The 18,578-nt window shown below is 44.8% G+C and overlaps 2 protein-coding genes across 3 annotated transcripts; one reads left to right on the forward strand and one right to left on the reverse strand.

Moving 5' to 3' along the window:
- Positions 1-75: 75 nt before the first annotated feature.
- On the forward strand, positions 76-16,347 carry parpbp (PARP1 binding protein). The gene is made up of 11 exons (XM_055905607.1): positions 76-195; positions 397-551; positions 1,557-1,793; positions 1,916-2,026; positions 2,573-2,743; positions 2,879-3,033; positions 4,174-4,354; positions 4,485-4,666; positions 4,789-4,870; positions 14,854-15,034; positions 15,575-16,347. Exons 2-11 carry the CDS (start codon positions 402-404, stop codon positions 15,904-15,906), a joined length of 1,782 nt encoding a protein of 593 aa, XP_055761582.1. The 5' UTR covers positions 76-195; positions 397-401; the 3' UTR covers positions 15,907-16,347.
- A 71-nt stretch (positions 16,348-16,418) lies between these two features.
- On the reverse strand, positions 16,419-18,124 carry pmch (pro-melanin-concentrating hormone). 2 transcript variants are annotated; one of them, XM_055905611.1, is made up of 3 exons: positions 17,783-18,124; positions 16,926-17,067; positions 16,419-16,602 (listed from the first exon to the last, which is right to left on the reverse strand). In XM_055905611.1, the coding sequence occupies exons 1-3, from the start codon at positions 18,029-18,031 to the stop codon at positions 16,553-16,555; spliced, it is 441 nt and encodes a 146-aa protein (XP_055761586.1). In that variant the 5' UTR covers positions 18,032-18,124; the 3' UTR covers positions 16,419-16,552. The 2 variants fall into 2 exon arrangements, with proteins under 2 accessions (XP_055761586.1, XP_055761584.1); XM_055905609.1 differs by having other exon boundaries at positions 16,926-17,082.
- Between the last annotated feature and the right edge of the window lie 454 nt (positions 18,125-18,578).

Consider the following 18,578-nt stretch of genomic DNA (forward strand, 5'->3'; position numbering starts at 1 on the left):
GTGGTTAAATGATGACACAGAATCTGATTGGTCAGAGTAGTTATTAGCAGGATTTAAAAAATGTCAAAACATCAGCTGCTTGTGCATTGGCTACGTGGGTGGTGAACGTATTTTGGCGATACGCTTACTTACGTCTCTTATCATATTCGAGATATATCGAAAAAGGTTGTGTTTGAGGCTGTAACATTTGTTTAGGTAAGCGTGTTTAATGGCGTTTTATTTTTTTCACTAGATACCATCAATCTATATTGTTGTAGATGTTTATATCAACTGTAATGAACGTTAATCAGTTTAACTAATACATTGTTATAGGCCGTTTTACGGCACTTTATTAGTTACATTGCCTTTTTGAGGGGTTCAGTACATGTAACTAAACAGTCTTTGTCACCTTCACAGGGACAATGGCGACTTTAGAGGACAGTCTGAAGACAATCGTGAGAACCTTCAGGCGAGAATGCCACCGGGTTCTTGAGTCAGAGAGGACTACCATCCACGGGGCAGATGGAATGTTGCTGGTTCTACAGCTGGCCATTGCAGAGGTCAATAAACAGGTAAAACTGGTAACATTTTATAAGCTATGAATCCCTTGCTGTGACAAGTGGCCTACAGCAGTTTCATAGGGCCCCTGCAAGACTGAGAAAGCCCCCAACCTTCTCCAAATAGTAAAAAAATAAAATAGTTTGAGTGCATCTGTTAACATACTGGAATTCTACAATTTGTGCCATGGGGTAAAGGAAAAGGGTGGTTTTATAGCTACTCATGCCATTCTGCAATGAGGCTGTGAATTTGTCATTTTTAAAGATAATTTCCTGCTATTCTACATGTTTTGCCATGAGGCTGAGATTTGTTGCAGTTTTACAGCTGATTTCCTGTAGTTCTTAGCATTTTTGACATGGCTTATGTGTTCATATTCTATTGGGGGAGGGCCATGTAAATGCTACAACTTGTCTAAGTCCTAGCATCTACTGATTTCAGCTAGTGTATAGCTGTGGATTGACTGCATTGTTTGAATATAATAGTGGCAGTTAATATGAATGGTATCATTAATCTAAAGCTAGCTAACAAATACAGTGCAGACATTTTTCACATTAATTAATTTATGCCTTATCACAGCACTGGTTGACCCTGGTTGACCAACTCTGACCAAAATGTCTCTCTTTATCCCATCAGAAGCTCAATGTCCATTCTGGTATTTAAATTCCTAATTATTTTGGGTTGAGGCCCCCCAAGCCTGCGTGGTACGCCGTTGACTGTGGTCCTAACAGACATTGATACTGCGATCAAAGCCATAACATTTAATGGTGTAACTCCAAAACGTGTTGTCACTAAGGCAATGAGTTTATCTGCACCCCTATTATAGCCATGTGGGCCTAGTTTCTCCTGATCACATGGTCAGAAGACTCCTGACCCTATAAAGAAATAATCACATCATATGTCCCACCCGTGGTCCCACCAGACTGTATGGGAGGATAATTCTCCATGATCTATGCATTCTGATTCCCATCACAGGCAGCAGTCATGGCTTTAAGCCATCTGCTTTTGCTCTCTTCTGACAGGAGAGTGGAGAGTTCAGTGTTGCCCTGAGCGATGTCCTGATGGCCTGGAAACACTTACTATTAGACAAACTTCACCTGCCCCTTGACAATGACTCTTCCCGACCAGAGAATTATGACATCATAAGGAAAGAATACGACTCCTTTCTGAAGCGCACCAACACTATGGACCTGATTGATATCCACTCTATGTACAAACAGCTGAGGGTTGATCTGGACCCTGAGGAGCCTCTGAGCTCAGTAAGTATTAGGCCTGCTTGAAACTAGGATGATGGACCATGATTGGAAGTTTTAGTCAACTGTTTGATATAGTCTCAAAGGCCAGTTAGGCTAACTGCTAAATCTGTGTTCATGTTGCCAAGGTCCAGCTGTGTCAGTTTCTGTCCAGTAACATGGAGACCGATGAGGTGAGGGATTCCCTGTCCCATGTCCCCTTGACTCCATCAAGCAAGTCAAAGCCATGCAGCACACAGGTAAACGGATATGTCATAAGCATGTATGAACATATCAGCATTATAAAGGTCAGCATACTCCATTCTCTCTACTCACATAAGAGAAGGTGGTTTGGCCAGAATATTAAATGTTATATTGGCTCATTATTGTGCAACCAAGGTACTTCGTTTCACTGTTCCCTCTCGTTTTCCCAGTCAGCCTGGCAAGACTTTCATTCTCTCTTAGCTTTTTCAGGCACTGGAATCTGTCTCTCTCTTATTAACAGGAACTTTAAATCATATCACTCAGATTTAAGAGCAAAATGTGAATTAAATTACCAGGCAGCTGTTTTTAAAACGCAACAGACATTGTGGGCTAGGACATGCGCTGCTCTCTCCAGGCTACTGCCCTGTCAACTGTCTGATTTATGAGTGGGTAGAATATGGGTTGCTACTGAATACTGCCTGGGGGTGATGAGGTTTATGAAATGTTGGTTTGGGTTGAAGATGGTGTTCTGACTTTAAATGGGACCGTGTGTAGTTTGTGGCATCAGCTGGTGGTTTTAAAGGCTCGTAAATCTCCAATAGGTAGGAAAGGTGGTGAGGATGGTCTTCTGCTCCTATCTGGATCAGCTGGTCAACTCCAAGAACGACATGGCCCTAGCGCACACCCTTGACACCCCTAGCAGATCGCTCGGACGTATAGCTTTTACTGACCTGAAGCGTGAAGCACGGAGCAAGAACATGTCACTCTTCTTGGTAAGAATGACAAATTGGCCTCTACTCTTTCCATGTCTGTTAACCTATCATTACACTGACCTATGGTTTCAGCAATGAATGTTGACGACACGACAATCCTATGGTCTCATAATGTTAATCATCTATATATTGTAGGCGGTGACATCATTTGTGAGAGCGGTCCAGCTGGGAGGAAAGGGCTATGCCCCTGCTGAGTCTGACCCCCTGAGGAAACATGTTAAAGGCCTGTCAGACTTTGTCCATTTCACAGACAACCTGGAGGAGATATTGGGAGACAACCCTGACCCAAGGTACTCAACCAGCTGGGTTGTATTTATTAGTGCACATCGTAGCAAAATGTTTTGGAATGGAAGTTAAAAACCAACCCTTAATGGATAGGCCCATGTACTGTAGTTCCTAGTTTTTCTGTTTTCTTGTTTGTTTTCTTGCCTAATGAATACCACCCTGGCCTGGCAGACTCCAACTCTACTTACCCTTGTCATCAAATCCCACCTGCCCATTGCTGTGTACAGATCTGATTTCCCCCTAATGACTTCAGCCCCAGGTTCTCATGATAACACGTGAATTACTAAAACATGTTTATCTTGGCTACATCAAAGTCAAAAGATAATATGTTCCTTCCTTGGTTTGATTACTATTATCATCAAACTTTAAGATTTCCTTGATCACTCATGGCCTTTGTATAATTGCAGATTGATTCAGATTTTCTTCATCAAGCGTTTGGCTGTGCCACAAATGTGGTTAAGAGATTGTTTGGTGAAATGTGTGGACTGAACTTTGATCTAAAGCAATGGGGGAAGTCCTGCTGTGTCACAAGGCCTGAATTCCAGTAGCAACTACAGTGCTAGATTGACATCTTGGCACTCAGATATATAGCGATAGAGTCCATAATATTGGATGCATTGTCCCAGTTCCCTCATAGTAAGGGCCTTCTGGGTGTTTATGACTGAGGATTTTCTCCCTGCTCTGCTGTGGTGCCTCTCTGATGGGACACTGGACTGATCTGATGCCAGAATGGCTCTTTCAACAGCCTGCACCCCTACCTCCCCCTTCACACCCTCACTGGAGTACTGTATTTCCACACACAAACACCTTCTCTGAAGGGTTCAGGGCCTCTTGTTCAACTAACATCTGGTATCCCAGAAGATTCTCTTCCAGAGACTCACTCCCCTCATAATAGCTGGGTCAGGGATTCTAGCCTGCTCCTTCTCCACCCCACCTTGCCACAGTGTTGACATTTGCTGCTCTTTTCACACACCCCAATGTTGCAGTCACTTCATGGTCAGTGATGAGTAAACCCTTTGACAAAGGGAGCGTCTATCAATCTTTCTCCTCATGGCCTATAAGTAGAAGGCTGCTTGACTTGTCTGCCTAATGGCTTAGATAATTGCAAGCATTTATTATATTTCATGTACACTTGTTTTTCTCAGTATTGCTGGTATTCGTCTGGTGACCAGTATCAGGGCAGCTCTGTTGAAGGGGCGGGCCAGTGGAGACGTTGTGTACGCTGCAGCTGACGAGACTGCCAAGGACCTCAAAGAGCGGATCGCTGAGATACATCTGTCCCACAGACTGCAGTCGGCTAGTGGGACAGGGATCAGCCCAGCCAGGGTATGATGCCTTTCTAGGCCAACGGCTCCAACCGCTCTCAGCCTACATGTTCATGTCAATGCCCTTTTTGTTTGAGCCACATCAACACCGTCATCTTAACACTATATGGTTTTGTGTATATCCTCTTCAGCCTAGATACCATGCTATTAACCACGCCACTGCTTATGGAGGTCGGGAGACTGTGAAGGTCCTGATAGCGTTGCTGGATGAAGATGCTTTGGCACCGCCCTGCAGGAACAAGGCAGTCTTACTCTCTACGGATCAGGCTGTCCTCAGTGGGGAGGAGGGGGCCTGCATGCTCACACTGTTCCGGTAAGCCTCATCTCATGCGCTAATCAAAACTTAATAGGCTAATAATAAATAGGTTTTCACAGCCTCTCTAACCCCTAACTCATAAACAGCTGCTTTCAGTCTGATTGCTTCTGTGTCCTCAGATCCCCTGAGGTTCCCACTGGCTCCTCTCCAAAACCCCTGCAGCACCGTGTCCAGGAGCGACAAGATCAACTCAAACCCAAGGTACACACAGCTCGCCCACCTCCCACCCTCCAAGTAGGACCAGGAGACCCGAATACGAAACATCGATTCAGATGTCCAAACATTGAAAAATAATGTCTATGTCCTGTAATTTCTCCCCGGTATTGTATTTATTTGCTCAGTTGACGCCCCTTGTCTTATAACTGGTTTCTACACGGTCACATTTGTACAGCTGTGTTTTTGCTCCCAGCGTTAGTCCAGTGGGTTGCTCTGAGTGAGTCTGGGGTATAAAACTACTCCTCTACAATCGGGGGATTCAAACTGGCAACCTCCCAGTGACATGTTTTGTTACGCTTCTCAACAGGGCTCCACCCTCTTGGTTTGATAAGTAGCTGGTCAGAAGATTCTCTACAATTGTTTAAGTCAATCCCTCTGAGGGTTTGCCTGTTTACTGTGGTCATTGTATTGCATCCCTAGATGTTTTCTCTCTTCATTATCAGTAGGCCCAGGACAATAACTGTATCACAATATTTTTTCCATGGCAAAAATTAAAACAAAGCAGAACTCTTTGGTCCTTTAAAAATACAGGTTGTCTCCTATAGCTTGGGAAATAAATATGAATCTGGATGACAATGTTTGAAGTGAAATCCGCTTCATTTATTTATTTTTGACTAGATTTTAACGAGTATCGTGATACTGGTATCGGCACTAATTATCAGGATGTAAATGGATTGATATAACCAGCGGATGTGGACAGATTCTCAGTCAGTAGTGTGTAGCCTGGAAGGTTGTGGGCTTATCAACTTGCCTCAGTGTACATGTTTGCTGTTTTCACGATGCGCTTGTAGAATTGAGACCTGGCGCTAACATGCTGTGCTCGTCAGTAACAAGTGTACCGTTCCTCAAAAGCACCCAGTTAAATAGCAAATACAACCTGGATGTAGAAACTGCCTGCTCATCTAAAACAATTACAGTTTCAGATTTTAAAGGGGCTGGGTCGTTCTCAGTCTCTACATGAAATAGACTGCTTAAACCCCTTTCAAACATGTGTGCTAAACACATTTTGTGGAAATGGGCTCCTTTATTTGATTGCGCTAGCAGATGTCACTTTAGCTCCCCACATTCTGGCCGTCTTCCTGGGAGTGCGCTGTAATGGTCCCTGGGCTGCTCACCGCTTCCTGAACTCGGCGGGCGGAAGCTTTCTGCATCCACTTCACTTTAAAGATGTCATATCAGTCGCCTAATTCGACTAGTAAGGGAAACTTGAATGGTTGTTGTCTGCTGAATGTCTATCAACCCGGACCCCTGTCCAATAGTTTCATCTTACACTGACGTCAGTCAACTGGCCCATGTGCAGATGGTCACATTTAGTTTTTGCATTGTGGTTCTTTTTTCCCGTGCTTTTGTCTGTTTCAGACAGAATAAGCACGGCAAAACTGTTATAGCTCAGCAAATTAAGTGTGCTTAATGATGTATTGAATTGCATCATTTGGATGAATAGTATGACCCATTGATGTCTGTGATAATTTGATCTCTGTAACAAGATGCCTTTCAATGCTTTGAAGTATTCCTCTTCCCCATGAAATCCAAGCTGGCTCATAAGAGGAGCTGCCATAAGGAAACAATGTGTCTGCCAACTTCTCACCTAATATCCTGATCTTGCAGGTGGGCTATTGGGCTTGTGTGCGTGCATTCAAAAACAAACCTGAGAACCGAGCAATTGCTTGCACCTGCTGTTCCTTGAGGTCTCATCAGGATGGGCTTACCTTACCTTACCTTGTCTGGCCAACCAGTCTATAGAGGTTGTCTTAGGACAGCCTCTGAAGTGGTACCCCCCCTTTCTCTCCCTGTAATAGAACAAAATGCTGCTGTTTCCACCTGCTATAATTGGATTAAGTGTGGACTGCATGTCAGGATGTCATGTCGGTCTTCTACCTCCCTGCTTGCGTTATGTTATGTTCTCCCCTGGCGTCATTATTTCTGGCGTTAGTGAGGCGTTTTTATTAGCATGCAACGAGGGTACGTGTACATTTCATGCCTGGTGATCTGAGTTCAATGTTGTTTTAGGTGCTCTTTTGAGAAGTTCTTTGAATAGCCTTCTCAGGGCTTTAACTGTTTTTACCCCCCCCCCCCCCCCCCCCTTTGCGTTACAGTCCCACCCAGTTTTGCACACCGTTCTTTTTTCTCCACTGAAATCCTCCTTCCCTACTGCGCCTCTCCTGCTGGCCTGGAGGGAGAATCCTTGAGTCCTGATAATCCCCAGCAGGCCTAGATCAGAGGATAAAGGAGTGGATCGGCCAGGTTTCCCGATAGCGATGGAATTTAAGCTTACGAGTGTCTTAAACAATGCGTCTTTCCTACAACGGCTAAATATGTAACATGCGTTTCCCAGAACACCATGCATAGCAGTCGCTAAATGCATCGTTGGAGCATGTGTCTAGACTGATGGGATCGACACGGAGCGCTGCTCTTGGATCCGCTTTCTTCATTCAAATCTTTCCTTAAATTTATATAGTTATTTCACAATACTGACAACAGATCAGCTGCGACAGATATTACCTCCCACTGCTGCAAATATTGACGCGGCTAATTGTAATGCCTACCCGATAAAAATTAATTTAAATGATATTGCGCAAATGATACAGAAGTCTACACATGAAATGTGTTGAAATTATAGAGTAGCCTACAAGTAGAAATGTATAACTCAATTGATTGAAAGTGTGCCGAAGACCATGGCTAACGTTTTACATTCTCCCAATCAATTGTGCAATACACATTTTTTTTCTTTAAAAAAAAATACTTATTGTGTACATAATGTTGCTGCTAACGTGAGACTCCAGAGACGAGCGAGTAAACTCCCAATGCCTTCAATTCTTGCTAATGTGCAACCGTTAAATAAAATTGATGACATAATATTACGATTATTTTACCAACGGGACATTAAGATGTTGCCGTTATGTTTCACCAAGACGTGGCTGAATGAAGAAACTGACAATATAGAGCTGGCGGGATTTTTCCATTCACCGGCAGAACAGACGCTACCACCTCTGGTAAGACGAGGGGTGGGTGTGTCTTTGTCAATAACACCTGGTGAGCTATGTCTAATAATAAATAAGTCTCAAGGTATTGATCTCCTGAGGTAGAGTACCTTTATGATGCGGTGGACTGCATCAGATCTACCAAGAGTTCTCATCTATATTATTCTTAGCCGTCTATGTACCAGCTCAAAGCGAAGCTGGCACTAAAACCGCACTCAATAAGGCCATAAGCAAAGAAAATGCTCACCTAGAAGCGGTGCTCCTAGTGGCCGGGAACTTTAATGCAGGCAAACCTAAATCAGTTTTACCACATTTTTACCAGCGTGTCACATGTGCAACCAGGGGGGGAAAAAATCCTAGACCACCTTTACGCCACACACAGAGATGCATACAAAGCTCTCCCTGACCCTCCATTTGGCAAATCTGACCATATTTCTATCCTCCTGCTTACAAGAAACTTCAGCAGGATGTACCAGTGACTCGCTCAATGCGGAAGTGGTCAGATGACGGGGATGCTACACTACAGGACTGTTTTGCTAGCACAGACTGAAATATGTTCTGGGATTCATCCAATGCCATTGAGGAATACACCACCTCAGTCATCGGCTTCATCAATAAGTGCATCGACGTTGTCCCCACAGTGACTGTACGTACATATCCCAATCAGAATCCATGGATTACAGGCGACATCCGCCTCGAGCTAAAGGCTAGAGCTGCCACTTTCAATGAGCGGGAGACTAATCCGGACACTTATAAGAAATCTCACTATGCTCTCAGATGAACTATCAAACAAGCAAAGTGCCAATACAGGATTAAGATTGAATCCTACTACACCAGCTCTGATGCTCGTCAGATGTGGCAGGGCTTAAACTATTACGGACTACAAAGGGAAACCCAGACGTGAGCTACCCAGTGGCGCGAGCCTACCAGACGAGCTAAATGCCTTTTATGCTCGCTTCGAGTTAAGCAACACTGAGGCATGCACCAGCTGTTCTGGATGACAGTGTGATAACGCTCTCGGTAGCCGACTTGAACAAAACCTTTAAACAGGTCAACATTCACAAAGCCGCTGGTCCAGACTGATTACCAGGACGTGTTCGCAAAGCATGCGCAGAACAACTGTCAAGTGTCTTCACTGATATTTTCAACCTACGTGACCGAGTCTAATTCCAACATGTTTCAAGCAGACCACCATAGTCCCTGTGTCCAAGGAAGCGACAGTAACCTACCTAAATGAATACTGCCCCGTGGCACTCACGGCTGTAACCATGAAGTGCTTTGAAAGGCTGGGTCATGGCTCACATCAACAGTATCCTGCCGTACACTAGACACACTCCAATTTGCATACTTCCCCAACAGATCTACAGATGTAAACTCAATCGCACTCACCACTGCCCTTTCTCACCTGGACAAAAATGACATCAATGTGAGAATACTGTTCATTGACCACAGCTCAGCATTCAACACCATAGTGCCCACAAAGCTCATCACTAAGCTAAGGACTCTGGGACTAAACACCTCCCCCTGCAACTGGATCCTGGACTTCCTGACGGGCTGCTCCCAGGTGGTAAGAGTAGGCAACAACACGTCTGCTACGCTGATCCTTAACACTGGGGCCCCTCAGGGGTGTGTACTTAGTCCCCACCTGTAGCCCATGTTCACCCACGACTGCATGGCCAAACACTACTCCAACCACAAGTTTGCTGAAGACACAACAGTGGTGGCCTGATCACTGACAACGATGAGACTGCCTATAGGGAGGTCAGAACTGGCTATGTGGGGCCAGGATAACGATCTCTCCCTCAATGTGAGCAAGACAAAGGAGCTGATCGTGGTCTACAGGAAACGGTGAGCCAAACAGGCCCCCCATCAACATCGACAGGGCTGTAGTGGAGCGGGTCGAGAGTTGAAAGTTCCTTGGTGTCCACATCACCAACAAACTATCATGGTCCAAACATACCAAGACAGTTGTGAAGAGGGCACAACAAAACCTTTTCCCCCTCCAGAGACTGAAAAGATTTGGCATGGGTCCCCAGATTCTCAAAAGGTTCGACAACTGCACCATCGAGAGCATCCTGACCGGTTGCATCACCGCTTGGTATGGCATCTGACCGTAAGGCGCTACAGAGGGTAGTGCGTACGGCCCAGTACATCACTGTGGCCAAGCTTCCTGCCATCCAGGACCTACAGTTGAAGTCAGAAGTTTACATACACCTTAGCCAAATGCATTTAAACTCCAGTTTTTCACAATTCATGACATTTAATCCTAGTTAAAATTACCTGTCTTAGGTGAGTTAGGATCATCACTTTATTTGAAGAATGTGATGTCAGAATAATAGTTTTTAATTTAATTTTTATTTCTTTCCTCACATTCCCAGTGGGTCAGAAGTTTACATACACTCAATTAGTATTTGGTAGCATTGCTTTTTAAATTGTTTTAACTTGGGTCAAACGTTTCGGGTAGCTTTCTACAGTAAGTTGGGTGAATTTTGGCCCATTCCTCCTGACTTAGTTAAACCAGCTGAGTCAGGTTTGTAGGCCTCCTTCCTCGCACACACTTTTTCAGTTCTGCCCACATTTTCTATGGGATTGAGGTCAGGGCTTTGTGATGGCCACTCCAATACCTTGACTTTGTTGTCCTTAAGCCATTTTGCCACAACTTTGGAAGTATGCTTGGGGTCATTGTCCATTTGGAAGACCCATTTGCGACCAAGCTTTAACTTCCTGACTGATGTCTTGATGTTGCTTCAATATATCCTCATGATGCCATCTCTTTTGAAGTGCACCAGTCCCTCCTGCAGCAAAGCACCCCCACAACATGATGCTGCCACCCCCGTGCTTTACGGTTGGGATAGTGTTCTCCGGCTTGCAAGCCTCCCACTTTTTTTTTCCTCCAAACATAACACTGGTCATCATGGCCAAACAGTTATATTTTGATTCATCAGACCAGAGGACATTTCTCAAAAGTACGATCTTTGTCCCCATGTGCAGTTGCAAACCATTGTCTGGCTTTTTTAATGGTGGTTTTGGAGCAGTGGCTTCTTCCTTGCTGAGCGGAGTTTCAGGATATGTCGATTTAAAGGGCTCTTTGTTTTACTGTGGATATACATACTTTTTTTTTTTGTTTTGTTTCCACCAGCATCTTCACAAGGTCCTTTGCTGATCTGGAATTGATTTGCACTTTTTGCACCAAAGTACGTTAATCTCTAGGAGACAGAACGCGTCTCCTTCCTGAACGTTGTGACGGCTGCGTGGGCCCATGGTGTTTATACTTGCATACTACACTGCTCAAAAAAATAAAGGGAACATTTAAACATTACAATGTAACTCCAAGTCAATCACACTTCTGTGAAATTAAACTGTCCACTTAGGAAGCAACACTGATTGACAAATTTCACATGCTGTTGTGCAAATGGAATAGACAAAAGGTGGACATTATAGGCAATTAGCAAGACACCCCCAATAAAGGGGTGGTTCTGCAGGTGGTGACCACAGACCACTTCTCAGTTCCTATGCTTCCTGGCTGATGTTTTGGTCACTTTTGAATGCTGGCGGTGCTTTCACTCTAGTGGTAGCATGAGACGGAGTCTACAACCCACACAAGTGGCTCAGGTAGTGCAGCTCATCCAGGATGGCACATCAATGCGAGCTGTGGCAAGAAGGTTTGCTGTGTCTGTCAGCGTAGTGTCCAGAGCATGGAGGCGCTACCAGGAGACAGGCCAGTACATCAGGAGACGTGGAGGGCAACAACCCAGCAGCAGGACCGCATCTACTGCATCTTGCGAACATTTCTAAACCTGTGTTTGCTTTGTCATTATGGGGTATTGTGTAGATTGAGTTATTCTAAAATGGTTAAAAAAATTTTTTATTAAGGCTAACTTAACAAAATGTGGAAAAAAGGAAAGGGGTCTGAATGCACTGTATGGCCGATGTGCACCGATACGTTATCTTATGACAAGAATTGAAAAGGATTTGCCCGTAGCTTGTCGACTTGATTCATAATGACTGCTTGCTAGCTAAGATTTTGAAAGTATGATGATGACATGATCAGTCCAATCAAAGCTACGGTAGTTATGTCACTTTATCTGTGGCCAATGAACTTGAGCCTTCTTGTATGGGTACTTCTAAAATAAATCTATGGCAGCACCCAAGGTGCTTGAATTTTCAAGCTCTCCTTGTAGATTTTGCGGTGGCATAGTGTCCCCATGAGTGACGGAACACTGAGCCTATCACGGCGCAACTAGAGAACATTGGCTCTCCTTTACTGCAGCCAACGTGAGTAAAACATTTTAAAGGTGTTAACCCTCGCAAGGCTGCCGGCCCAGACGGGATCCCTAGCCGCGTCATCAGAGCATGCACAGACCAGCAGGCTGGTGTGTTTACGTACATATTCAATCGATCCTTATCCCAGTCTGCTGTTCCCACATACTTCAAGAGGGCCACTATTGTTCCTGTTCCCAAGAAAGCTAAGGTAACTGAGCTAAATGACTATTGCCCCGTAGCACTCACTTCCGTCATCATGAAGTGCTTTGAGACGAGTCAAGGATCATATCACCACCCTAGACCCACTCCAATTTGCGCACCGCCCCAATGGGTCCACAGACGATGCGATCGTAATCGGACAGCACACTTCCCTAACCCATCTGGACAAGAGGAAAACCTATGTAAGAATGCTGTTCATCGACTACAGCTCAGCATTTAACACCATAGTACCCTCAACTCGTCATTAAGCTTGGGGCCCTGGGTCTTGGACTTCGATGGGCCACCGCCCCCAGGTGGTGAGGGTAGGAAACAACATCTCCACCCTGCTGATCCTCAACACTGGGGCCCCACAAGGGTGCGTTTTCAGCCCTCTCTTGTACTCCCTGTTCACACCCATAACTGCGTGGCCATGCACGCCTCTAACTCAATCATCAAGTTTGCAGACGACATTAGTGGTAGGCTTGATTACCAACAACGACGAGACGGCCTATAGGGAGGAGGTGATGGCCCTTGGAGTGTGGTGTCAGGAAAATAACCTCACACTCAACGTCAACAAAACAAAGGAGATTGTGGACTTTAGGAAACAACAGAGCCCCCCCCCCCCCCCCCCCGTTTTTGTCACCAAAAACACTCAACTTTTACAGATGCACAATCGAGAGCATCCTGTCGGGCTGTATCACCGCCTGGTATGGTAACTGCTCCGCCCAAAACCGTAAGGCTCTCCAGAGAGTAGTGAGGTCTGCACAACGCATCACCGGGAGCAAACTACCTTCCCTCCAGGACACCTACAGCACCCGATGTCACTGGAAGGCCAAAAAGATCAAGGACAACCACCTGAGCCACTGCCTGTTTACCCCACTATCATACAGAAGATGAGGTAGGTACAGGTGCATTAAAGCTGGGATCGAGTGACAAGCTGTTCTGTCAAGGTCATCAGACTGTTAAACAGCCATCACTAACATTGAGTGGCTGCTGACAACATACTGACTCAAATCTCTAGCCACTTTAATTATTAAACATTTATTACATCCAATTTATCACTAGCCACTTTAAACAATGCCACTTTTTATAATGTTTACATACCCTACATTACTCATCTCATATGTTTGTGTATATACTGTACTCTATACCATCTACTGCATCTTGCCTATGCCATTTGGGCTTTGCTCATCCATTTATTTTTATGTACATATTCTTATTCATTCCTTTAAACGTGTGTGTTAAGTATTACTGCATGGTCGGAACTAGAAGCACAAGCATTTTGCTACACTCGCATTAACATTGCTTACCATGTGTATGTGACAAATCACATTTGATTTGACATTACCAATCCCTATGCTCTGTATTTTCTGCTGGCTGCCCCACCACAGAAAGCACTAGCTAAACCGCTGCGGCTCTGCCCTGAATGACAGGTCGCAACTGGCCAGTTCCACAAAAGTGCTCGCTCACCTTTTAAGCCAGCTACATTTCTACAGTAATGAATATTTCAGAACTAACCTGATACCAGGCAGTTAAACTCCATTTATCCTTGAATGAAGTGTCCAAGCCACAAGTTGAGGACCAATTAAATCCGATTCCCTCCCTCTCACAAAGATTGCGTCATCGTCCCCTTAATTTGAGGAAGACTACAGATTTTTTTTCAAAATTTGATTGTTCAACTGTTAAAAAAAAATAAAAAACACGACTCACATTACAGGTATCTTAGTCGCTGGTTTGACTCCCCGAGCCAACTTGGTGAAAAAGCTGTTGCGCCTTTTCAGCAAGGCACTTAACCCTAATTAGTCTTCAATTACACTTTAGTAATGACGGTGAATTTGAAACCACTCAAGTTTTACTCTGTGACGTAATGTTATTTTATCAATAGGAGTGTGTGAGGTGCTTGTGCATTGATGAGCACACAAGACAGCAAAAAGATATAAAAATAAACACTGCACTTCAACCCTATTCCACACCATCTCCTGCGGAATTTGCAATGACTTTTGATTTCGGCACAAATTAGTGGCACTGACTCGCCCATGGATTAAGGCTTCGGCATTGTCTCGACGCGTTTGACTAGCCTTGTGCAACATGCATGTGCAGTTACAAGCCTGCTAGCATTAGCTGCAGGCGGACACGCAATATACACTGTCGTAGTATGGATGAAGCCTGAGAATGTGAAGTTAACTAAAGCTAGCTAGCTTTAGAAAGACCTGAGTAGCGCTAGCTTCAGTCATAGTATACCCCTGGGGCTGCTGGGATTGTGGGTCCTGGAGATCAGACTCTCTACTTATCTTGACTGTCCTCAGATCAGTTTTTTTTTTTTTTTTTAATGGGCTACTAGGTTCAGGTTCATTGTCTAATGGAGGCTTGGCTAAACCTCATTACGTCACAATTTTCCTCCAGAACTTGCAACAAAACTGTTTTGATAAACAAGCCCATTCCTGGAGAGCTACCATCTTGTATCTTCACTTCAACCCTAATCTAGTGCACCTGATCCTTATTATTTATTATTAACTTTTTTTTAAGGACAGAGAGCGAACCATCCGATCTCAGTTTGCCTGCACGTACCAGGACGACTCCGAGCTGCCCCTCAACCGTGTGCTAGACTTCCCCAGCACCATCCAGGTCCCCACCTGTGTGCACCCGGCTCCTAAGCGGACCCTCACTACTGTGGACTCCACCTCTGCTGTCAAGGAGCTGGGCAGAGGTAAAAAATGTGTAGTTGTGACTTCATTCTCCCTTTCTCAGCAGAGACTTGTAACTGCATGTACTAATCATGCATTCTGGCGAACTGCTCCAGACTTCTTCACATAGTGCAGCATAGCTACATGCACACAACACCCCCCCTTCAGGGAATGGCTTCTATTCCCTCTGACGCCACCGTTTCGGCTTGATGCCCAGATCCACCTTCCCAGGCCTCGAACCCTGCCCAGTCCCAGCCTTGGGAATGGTACTTACGATCAACCTTTAAATGATTCCCCATTTTATAAAACCTGGCTGCCCCCACATCTGTAGTAAAAACCTAACCCCCCCCCTACTCTTTCTTTCTGTGGGAATCCAGGCTCCGCTCCATTGGGTTACATGACAAATGTTCACTTTCAGCTCGCTAGAATAAACACTCTGGCTGTTTAACTGCAGGCTAACGTCAGCAATTTCATCAGATTTCCCTCCCCCCTTTCCTTCCTCTCTTATGTCAATTTTTTTTCAACCTCAATTGTTAAGCTCTATTACTGTTTCCTCTCTCCAGTGGAGGTTTACCCAGAGGCTGGGAGGAAAGAGGCCCAGCGAGGAGGCACGACCCGGGGGGTTGCCGCAGCGCTGGGGCCCAGGAGTGGAAATGATGCCCCGAGCAGCAGAGTAGGCGTGGGCGGTCGGAAGACCAGTATCCAGACAGAAGGAAGCAGCAAGGCCAGTAAACGGAAGCTGGTGGATGGTAGCGAACACTGTGTGTCAGAGAACCAGCCCCCTCTGAAGAAACTCCCCACCAGATTGACAGGGAAGAATGGTGGGGCTAAAGCCCCCAGTAAGAAGAAACTGATTGCAGGACAGGGCAAGCTCACCAGCTTCTTCAGATTGTGAACTACTCATTGTCGTGATGATGTAGAAGGCAGTACTAGTAATGTCGCTTTATTTAATCAATGGTCTGTCTGTCTTTGAAGCTGAATGTTCCGGAATCAATTGCACTTGTTTTCCCGCAGTGGCGCTTGGCCTGATTTCAGAAGCTTTATTGTACTTTTATTTATTTTTTGCCTCTGTGCTTTCCAACAATTGTCAGACATCATTTTGAAAGAAAGATCACCAGCTGTGGTGTGTCTGGGAGAGTGTGATGCAGAAGAGCTGTTGAGGCAATGTGGAAAGTCTGAGAGTGGTTGAAACCCAAGCAGGTCTGTTTGATGGCTGATCTGCGGAGGCTTGGCCTGCAGTTTATCTCCCTCTAAGACAAAAGGCCCACCGCCAGACACTTCTCCTCTCTGACATGCATCTTCACTACTACTATAATAAATTCTATACTGTTTCTTATTTTCTTTACCTGTATGATGGTGACTTTCCAAATGTAGCTATGTTATGTGACCTAGAATTGAAGCATACGATTGTTTTTCAAAACCATTTTAATAGTTATTTGATTTTATACATGTTTGTTTTAACTATGGAGCATAAGGAAAGCATATTTGTTTTGCAGGAGATTGACAGACGGCAGGGCAGTAGTGTAGGATCCACCACACTCTTATGCTTGCCAACAGGGTCGATACACTCGTCCTATCATGCATCGCAGCACTGCAGGGAATAAAATTGGTAGAATTGCAGTTATTTTAAAGCATTAACTGTTTTTAATAATGCTGTCATAACTTTCTATAGTGTTCAATTTGTTGCTTTTATGTCTGAAATGTCAACAGTCCAGACGATAAAGTTCTTGTTCCAAATAATGAATGGAACATCATTGTGAAAAGTATCAACACTCATTTATGCTTTTAATGCCAGTATCGTCACCCATTTGACATGCTGAATGACGGTGATCGGGATCTTTCTCATGCCCACGTTTGAATGGCTACAGGAACCATAGAAGGAAAAATAAAAGGAAGTTGCTGGTCGATACTTACTCTCAAGGTCGGCCTCCCTGCGCTCTACTTTCAGGCTATATTCCGCAGGAGAGTGATCTATGCCTCGGTCGGGGAGGACAGGAAGGGCTCGGGAGAAAGCTGTGTTCATTCCACGTCTGGTGTGCCCTTTCAGTCCAATGTCCTGTGGGACAGAAGGCTAGATCACTGTCTGGCAGGCTTCCATTAGTGGTTCAGCCAGCCTCTACATTGGTATACTCTGTCCACTGATGATTCTATTGCACAATCAGGTCTGGTGAACTGAAGCCGAAGGTTATCTAGCTTGCATGATACAACAAAGATACAACAATACACATGAAAGGGCAATAGAATCCAATATCAAAATTAATTAAGATGGTGTTTTTTTTTTCATTCATTTGGGATTGATGCATGCCATTTTCCAGATGGACATTTTTAAGAAGCGGCACAGATCTTCTGGGTCTCAAACCCCGGCTTTCTGGAGTCTGGTCCTGAGCCAGGCCGTATGAAACCAGTATGAGAGGATCCAGACATCTAATCTGTGTGGCTTTGTAACTCCTGTCCTCATCGTTCTCTCCTTCTGTTCCATTACTACAGAGATAACCATGTCCATGACATACAGATGCTAGACAAACTGAATCACTCCACATGCCTACCAAACCTTTGATGGAGCGGAGACATTATCGTACATGTTGCCATTGTGTGACTCTTAATAAAGATAAACAGCTATCCCTTTCATCTTTGTTTGATGATGGCTCAAGTTTGAGCGAATGTAAAATGTTGGCATATGGATAACATTGTATTGCTGCTGCTACTGATGAAGATGAGAGTTAAGAGGAAGATTGGTATGAGGATGGACATGGATGAAGGAAGATACTTACTGAAAGGATGACGATCTTTGTGTTGTCCTCTTCGTCGCCCAGTCCATTGTCCAGGACGGGCTCCCGTCTGAACCTCGGGGCATCCAGAGCGTTGTCGCTCATTGTGTCTTCGCCTAGTATCGAAAGCATGCTCTCCTGCTCTGACCTACCCTCGTCCAGCTTGCCTGTCGGTACAGCTAAGACGAACGAGCGGGTGTTAAACTCAGAGAACAGCACCAGTGTGAATATAACAGAGTATAGGAAGATCATGATTCCTACTACACAATCTTTGTCCTAACGGCCTTGCGAAGGTAATTGAGAGTGGACTTCAGTTGCGCCCACCTGTGATGACTGTTGGTCAGTGGCCCATCAGCTCTTTTTATATCACGAAAAGCCAAAACAGTGGATTTAAAAAAAATCATAACAAAGCTGTCATATGTGTGTAGAGGAGATTTGAAGTCTCCTGCTGAGCTTGGACCATGTCATTGTTGAAAAGGATAACATGGCACAGGTCAAAGGTCATAGCAAATTTGTAAAGCAGCTTTGAATGCTCCTTTTATGAAGTCTAGTCAGAAGGGAGGGTTGGTGAATAATAGCTGGATTACTGTCAGATGTAAGGACATGCTGTATTTGAAAGAGGGGGAGCAACATCTTTTCAACAGTCATCTCTTCCCTCCTGTAGAGGGGTCTCCTCAGGCCCCTCAAAGATCGTAGGTCTCAAATTGGTCTCACTTCTCAATGCTGTCCACTTTCAAAGGTGGAAAGTAAACGGTGGAACATATGCCTACTGTGCAATCTGAACTACGTCAATGGCTAC

This window comes from Salvelinus fontinalis, chromosome 39, assembly GCF_029448725.1.
Source record: "Salvelinus fontinalis isolate EN_2023a chromosome 39, ASM2944872v1, whole genome shotgun sequence".
In the NCBI taxonomy this organism is placed as follows: domain Eukaryota; kingdom Metazoa; phylum Chordata; class Actinopteri; order Salmoniformes; family Salmonidae; genus Salvelinus; species Salvelinus fontinalis.